This window comes from Chanos chanos, chromosome 2 (genome assembly GCF_902362185.1).
Source record: "Chanos chanos chromosome 2, fChaCha1.1, whole genome shotgun sequence".
Classification (NCBI taxonomy): Eukaryota; Metazoa; Chordata; class Actinopteri; order Gonorynchiformes; family Chanidae; genus Chanos; species Chanos chanos.
The window spans coordinates 11,056,272-11,063,771 of NC_044496.1; the positions used below are offsets into that span (position 1 = coordinate 11,056,272).

Genomic DNA, 7,500 nt, shown 5'->3' on the forward strand with positions numbered 1-7,500 from the left:
CAGCAACCAGCACAGCTCGCCGACGTGGGCGGACAAGTCACCTCGGATGATCTTTCTGACAAGGCCTCCTGTGGAGACATGGAGGCGTCTGAAGAGCAAGGAGGTCATTCCGAGGAGGATGAAGCAGCAAGCCAGGAAGACTCATCATCCAACCCTGCTGTGGCCACCGCTAAACGACAGACAATGCGTTCGGATGAAGAGGAGGATGAGGAAGAAGAGGCCGAAGAGGGAGACGAAGAGATGGAAACTGAGGAAATGGAAGACAACGATCGTGGTGCCATGCCCAGACATTCTGAATCCCCCTTAACTGGGACAGGGTCTCAGAGAGCCAAAATCTCCATGGCTCCTCAAGGGCGTGGAGGCTCACCACCTCAGCCTCCAACCTTAGAGAAGCAGTGGCAACAGCAACAGCAGCCTGGCCTTGGTCTCCTCTCCCCAAGCAGTGGACCTCCCGGCCTTCTAAAGCCAGAGCAAGCCCACCTGGAGCACCAAATGAACATGCTGTCAGTGCTTCGTGCCTACAGCTCGGAGAACCTCACCGCCTTCAACGGAGGCCTGGCCAGCAGTTCCAATGGAGGGGGGAATGGGAACGGCACGAAGAGGGCAGACTCAACCGGTGAGTAAGCAAAAACACCATTGTCATACAGCTTAGACATTGAAGACAGCAAATCTGCTAGTGTTAAATGAACTCTTCAAATATTAATTGTGAATAGTTTGATCAATTTAAGTGTATATATAATGCACTCACCAGAGTAAGTGCAATTATGAGAGCACTTGAAAACAGTGTTCTCTTGGTAGTGAATGCACTGATATAGTTGTTCATGGATGTAGAACAACCAAAAAATTTAAATGCTTTAGAAAATGCAGTACATTTTGCAATGGGAAATTAACACTTGCAAATTTGCTGTTAGGGTAAATGTTAACAGACAAAAGATGTTCCCCTCGATGCAAGACTTGCATCTGCTGAATGCTCATAGACACGCACACACATGAACACCCTCACACACACACACACACACATGCACACACACACACACGTCAGACACTCCATTTCATATAAACCAACAGACACCCATTACGTTGTTTTGCACTATAACTTGCACATGGGCCTACAATATAGCAATACCAAACCTTTCCTGCGAAAAAAAGGCACAATTTGCTTTTGAGTGATTTCAACCTTATTTTCAAGCAAGTTTAGAGTCTATTGGGCCAACACGAAGCAACAGATTAATCTTTATTACAGGCGTATATTGCCTGAACCCCAGCCGCCTTGTCTCTGCCTGCCTCCTTTCCTTGTGTTAGCTGGGAATACACTTGTCTTCAGGAGATCTGGAGCTGCAGCGCAGCTAGTGGTGTCTTCTCTGGCACACACACACATACACACACACACACACACAGCTTAACTATCTTAACTTCCATAACGGTCTCTCCCAAAAGCCCATTACTTTATAAGAGCCAAAAGATCTATGACCCAGTGAAAAATGATCTGTCAGCTTTCATGATCCAGCTAAGGTTTCTAAACGCTCTTCCAGACTAGCATGTGTTTCAGAGTGCCCTCTCAGAGTTTCAAGTGATAAAAAGTAAAGATGTAAGAATTGAACTTCTAGTGCCAGGGGTTGGGCTGAAGTAGTTGAAGGTAAGTGAGTATGGAAGCCTCCCAGACCTCGTCTCGTCGTTTTCTCCTTAAATATCAGCCCGTTATGTCCTGCAGTTAGAACATTTATTTCGCCGAAATAAAAACGTCTGCCAGTATGATGCATATGTAGAGTGTTTCATTGTCCTTTCCTGTGCTGTATTATTCATTAGTATTGGAGTCTAATTTTTTGAAATTTTGTACTCTGACATCTGCTCTTACAATCTTTATGCAATGGCTTATTATGAACAGTCATACAAGCAGACAGATATTTTAAGTTTTGTTCAAAGCAAAACAGTCTTGCTGCAAGTAGATGTAAGATTAAAGCAGAGGAAAAATAACATTTATTCCAAACCGGCTTGTTTTAACAAGCGGCAGTCTCATGACTGTAAGTGTGTCTTAAGAGATTTTTTTTGTCTTTGGTCTTTTAAAGATTAACAGTTGAATTAGTTAAATAATATTTATTTAAAAAAAAAGTTGTATTTTGCATTTGTTCTTTGTATTGAGCCAGATTTATAAACAGGGATTAATTAGTGTTGATTTAGGAATGACGGACAAGCAGATTGGCAGTCAGAACTAAAAAGAAATAATGTTTCAAAAGCTCTTGTCATATAAGGTCATTTGAAAAACCATAAGCATGTGTACATGAGCTCCAATTCTGAGTTCTGACCTTTGAATCACTGTTTGCCAGTTATATTTTATGAAACTGAGTCATTACTCAAACTCTTAGACTGAATTGCCTATCTGCAATTCTCATTCAAGATTTGTTTGGAACCACAGAGCTAAAATCCATAATCCTATACTATCTTACTTATTAGCATTAACAAACAAAAACAAATGAAAAAAGAATAAGGAGAGATAGTAAAATATTTGTTCATAAGAAGAAAAGAGAAAGAAGTGAAACGTTTTGTGAAATAAGTTGTGCTTGTGGTTTGAATGAAGGTGACACGCTCAGGAAGCGTTGGCATGAAAGCAGTGAGTGTTTTAATTTCTACAATCAAAACAGTCCCCATTAACAATTAATGCTGGCTTTGACCTTTCAATTATGGAAAATATGTCTGTCGTGGGGGAACCTGTTGCATTTTTAATAAGCCGAAGGGGTCATTTTCGATGCTGAAATGAATGCCAGTTGTTTTCTTTCTTCTTTTTTTTCCCCTTTTTTTTTGTCCTGCGTTGTGAATGTCTCATGTTGTAATATCCTCCTTTTAATCAAAAGACGTTTCAAAAGTGCCCTTGTGACGCACTCTCCTCCCGACGGAACCCAGAATGCCTGACCTTTATAGATAAGCCTTTGTCTCGGGAACAAAAGTTTTTTTGTGTGTTGTACTGTTTTAAAAGCGTGACTCTCTCAGTTTTTTGTGCTCTCTGCTGCTGCTGGTGACGTGTATAGTGTGACAGCAGAAGCATGTATGAGTAATGCATACAGTTAAAGCATTGAAGAAAAAGAAAATAACAAGATACACACTTCATCTGTCGCTCCTCTCTGTGTGTCTTTGACAGGGCGGAGCATGTGTCTAAGCACTGACATTCACTCACCAACGTTTTGTCTGTGAACGCGCCTATGCATTTGTGTGTGTGTATGTGTGTGTGTGTGTGTGTGTGTGTGTGTGTGTGAGAGAGAGAGAGAGAGAGAGAGAGAGCAGGAAAGAAAGAGAGAAAGAGAAAGAGAAAGAGAGAGACTGAGAAAAAAGACAGGTTTTGACCAAATCCAAACCATCGTTCTTTCTCTTCCTCATCCTTCTTCCTCATTTCCTTTAAGGCAGGGTGGAACTGCTGGTGTGTCTAAGTCACAAACATTTTCCTCCTTCTCCATCCCCTCCAGAATTTACCTGTTTGTTCCCACTGGACAATTCTGATAGAGAGGAGTAAACTTAATTAACATAAGAAAATCACATCATGTCTACAAAAGCATTATGCACCATCACATGACAAGAAGTGAACCAAGACACATGCAACAGACAGACAAGACAGTTGGTATGCATTCTTATGAGGAGAGTGTAAAAGACTCACTAAAAGTGACTCACTCTCTTTGACTTATGTCTACAACACAACTACTGATATACTTTAAAGTCCAACTGGTGTCTCCATCTTTCTTTAGAGCTCTGACATTGGAGGCAGATTCTAAAGGAAAGGAGAAAAAGCTGTTCTGCTCAGTTATTTAGGCCTTGGCTTTTGGGACTGTTACAGCTTTTAAAAGCCACCGTAGGTCTGGCTAAAATGTGATTGCACCAAGTGGCCTTGCATTAAGTTTGTACGCAAATAGAAGATAAATCATGAATATTTGTGCCTGTTGAAGTGGATGGTCTCTCAAAAAAGGCTCTGTCTTCATTAGATGGCCTGAAGATATGTACCAGCTCTCCTTCGCACTCACACAAACACACATGCGCACACACACACACACACACACACACACACACACACGCACACAAAAACCTCACACCCTACCTGAATACGTTCCAACATTAACAAGCCTCTAACAGTACTTGCACTGGAGTTTATCAGGCTTATGTAGAATGGCTTTTTGTACGCTGCGGCTTTCGGGGAAAAAAAAAAAAAAAGGCATGATGTTCGTTAACAATATCAGGGACGTATTAATCAAAGGCAAGCTTCCACAGACCTGGTGCTGAAATCTTCGGCGTGTTTGGCCCTGTTTGTGCTCCAGTCGATTAGGCGCATATTGTTGGGATTGCTTAATGGCATTGTTCTATTGTGTGAGGCTGTCGTTGTGTAAGTCTATCGCTTAATCAATACTTGCCTCTGTCAGACGCATATCTTTATCCATACGTCGCCAAGCCTTGAAGTGTCGAATCTTTATGGAACAAAGCAGCCTACGCCCCTGCTGTCTTTTTCTTTTCTTTTTTTTTTCTTTTTTTTTCTTTTTTTTTGTTCTTCTTCTTCCTCATCTTCTTCGTCTTTTATCCGCATGCGTGACGGAGAACAACTATTCAGATAATGTGTCTTCACAACGTCTAGACAACCATCCTTAAGCACACTGGTATTTTTTTTTCTTTTTATCTTGTCAAAATTGTACATGTTTTTTTTTTTTTTTTAGCATAGCGATGGCAGTGGCTAACTGCGGTGTTAGCATTGCGTTGGGCAGTTTTGGGCCTTTTGAAAACAAACAAACAAGAAAAAAAAAAAAAAAATAGAAAAAAAGAAAACACCACTCTCATTTACTCTGAAGCACCTCTCAAAGAAGAGAGAGTGGAGAGATCATAGGAGTCATCTCTCCACTGTTTTTATACGCTCTTCATCTCTCTCTCTCTCACTCTCTCTCACAGCTTTTACCAGAGCACTGTGCCCTCAACCCTGTTGTTGTTGTCGTTGTTGTTGTTGATTGCTAGGTAAACGGTTATCTTGATTCACCTGCCCCAGCATCATTAGTGGCGATGAAAAATGGCCAACTCGACTCTCTCTCTCCTTCTTTCCCTCTCTCTGTCCCTGGCTCAGTCTAAATGGGAAAGACTGCTAAGCTGTGTGTCTATCCTGTGATGGCGGTAGGTCTTGTTAAACAGGGGTGACATGGCTCTTGTCCCTGAAGCCCGGGCACTGCTGGCAGGAGCCTGATGTACTTTTCCAGTGTGTGAGGTCTGAAATCCTCTGACCTAATCCAGATTTCAGATGTTTACCGCTAAGACCAGCAGCACAGGCACTCTCCAACCACTTTTGCCACCTAATTAAGACATTCCTATGGCACAGTATGATCAGGAGGGCAGAGAGAGAGAGAGAGAGAGAGAGAAGGACAGAAAGGAGAAAAGAAAAGAAAAGGGAAAAAAAGAAAAGAAAAGAAAAGAAAAGAAAAGAAAAGGAGAGCTTTTTCGAAAGAAAAATGTTATTTTGAAGTATGTCAGGTAACTCATACCGGAAGATCAACATGACTCAATGCTCAATGCAAACAAAACTTATTCTAATACTGAGGAACATTTGATGTCATATTACTTTAGTGAAGGAAGAAGAAGTGTGTGTATGTTTATGTGTGTGTGTGTGTGTGTGTGTGTAAAATTTGGGGTTGTGGGGTGGAGGGGGGGGGGGGGGGGGGGGGGGGGGTTACCTACCATCCCAGTTCATAGGGCCACGACACCCCCTGGTGGAAAGACGGTGAACCCTATGCTCACTCACTTACTCACTCTTTCAGACAGGCCGAATGACAGATGAGCTGCTAAAGACAGAGAGAGGTGGAGGCAGAAGCATAGGGAGTGGGAGAGGAAGACAGTGCAAGGGTTAGTCCTGGAGAGACAAGATGGTAACAGGAGATGTAATGAGAGGAAGACTTGACTTTGATGAAAGAGAGAGAGAGAGAGAGAGAGAGAGAGAGAGAGAGAGAGCCTGGGAAAGGTATAAAGGATCATTTTCTATTACCTTTTTTTTTCTCTCTTTTTTGAGGGAAAAAGAAGAAGTGTGAATATGCCACCACATGTTCCTTTGGGTTTATCATTTTACACGGGCTGAGATAGTGTGGTTGACTACAGCTCCGTTCAAGGTGTGCAAACCCCACAATAAAGCTCACCACAGAGAGAGGCACACAGAGACAGGAGCGGAGGAGAAGGAACAGGGGGAAAAAAGACAGAAATAAAAGGACAGGAAGGGCAGAAATTTTTACAGAATAAACACCTATTGGCTCTGTCAGCTTTACAAATCAAAAGAAAGAAAGAAAGAAAGAAAGATAGATAGATAGATAGATAGATAGATAGATAGATAGATACTGCTTGACAGTACCTAAACCATGCCTAGTATTTTTAGGCAGGGAATTAGCCGTCGTTTCTTAAAGTGCCAGTCTGAAAGCCTGTTCACATGAGAGTTTTCTTCACAGTGTGTGTGTGTGTGTTACAGAGGGTACATAGCCAGGGGGTCTTGGCTGGTTGTCTTTGTTCTTGTAAACTGTGTTTTTGTCACCAGTGACCAATTACCTCTGTCAAAAGTGTAAGTTAAACAGACTCCTTCTGTTTGGGTCACGACCTTAGGCTGCCTGAGGTCAAGGTTCGTCTGTCAGATGACAGGCTGGTCTCTCTGCCCAGGCCGCTTTAGGGAGCGGAAATAAAATATGTATGTGTGTGTGTGTGTGCGCGTGTGTGCATGTGTGTGTGTCTGAGCGGGTTCTTTAAAGTTATTATGACAATTAAAAACATATGGCGTTTTTGCCAGCCACGATGGAGCTCACAGATGTACAGGATCAGAGAGGGTATTACAGCTTTTACTTTCTGCCCAAGTAGACCTGAAGAGAGAGAGAGATGCAGAACACACGTGTACACACACACACACACACACACACACACACATTGTTGCCTCAGCACTTTGGCTTTGCACCATAGTAATTACCAGAGCCTCCTAATTCATCAACCACTAAAACTATTACAGGAAAACAGAGAAAAAGAAGGATGGAGAGAGAAAAAGAGGCTAAGGGAGGGGGGAGAGAGAGAGAGAGACAGAGAGAGAGGGAGGGAGGGAGAGAGAGAGAGAGAGCGAGAGAGCGAGCATCTTCTGCTTTCTCACTTTGTTGTTCTTAATCCTCCTACAATTGTCTTCTTTTTCCCTGATGGTAAAGAAAGGCACACATGTTTAAAACAGGACAGAAAGCTGATGAAAGCTGGTAATTGCCAATAATACTGCCCTCATCAGGTTGCTAATTAACAATAGTGTGGGTTGTGTTAGTCTGTTAGCATGTGTGCAACTGCACAGCTTCAGACTAGTAGAGAGACAGAGAGAGGGAAAGAAAGAGAGAGAGAGAGAAACTGTCACACGCGACCGAAGCACGCAGTGTGATGTATATACGTGGGCTGTTTTCGAAACCATACGCTTAGAACTGTTTTGATTTTAATGTCCATACTGATTACCATGGAAGAACATTGTTACAAACTGAGGCATTGCGA

At 42.4% G+C, this 7,500-nt stretch overlaps 1 protein-coding gene across 1 annotated transcript in view; it reads left to right on the top strand.

Annotated features, from left to right (window-relative positions):
- Window positions 1-7,500, top strand: part of znf536 (zinc finger protein 536) — a 95,277-nt gene that overhangs the window by 42,262 nt on the left and 45,515 nt on the right. The window contains exon 3 of the mRNA XM_030794199.1: window positions 1-620. This exon is cut by the window's left edge and continues 1,154 nt beyond it. Within this exon, the coding sequence (XP_030650059.1) occupies window positions 1-620 (620 nt within the window). The remainder of the gene's footprint in view (window positions 621-7,500) is intronic.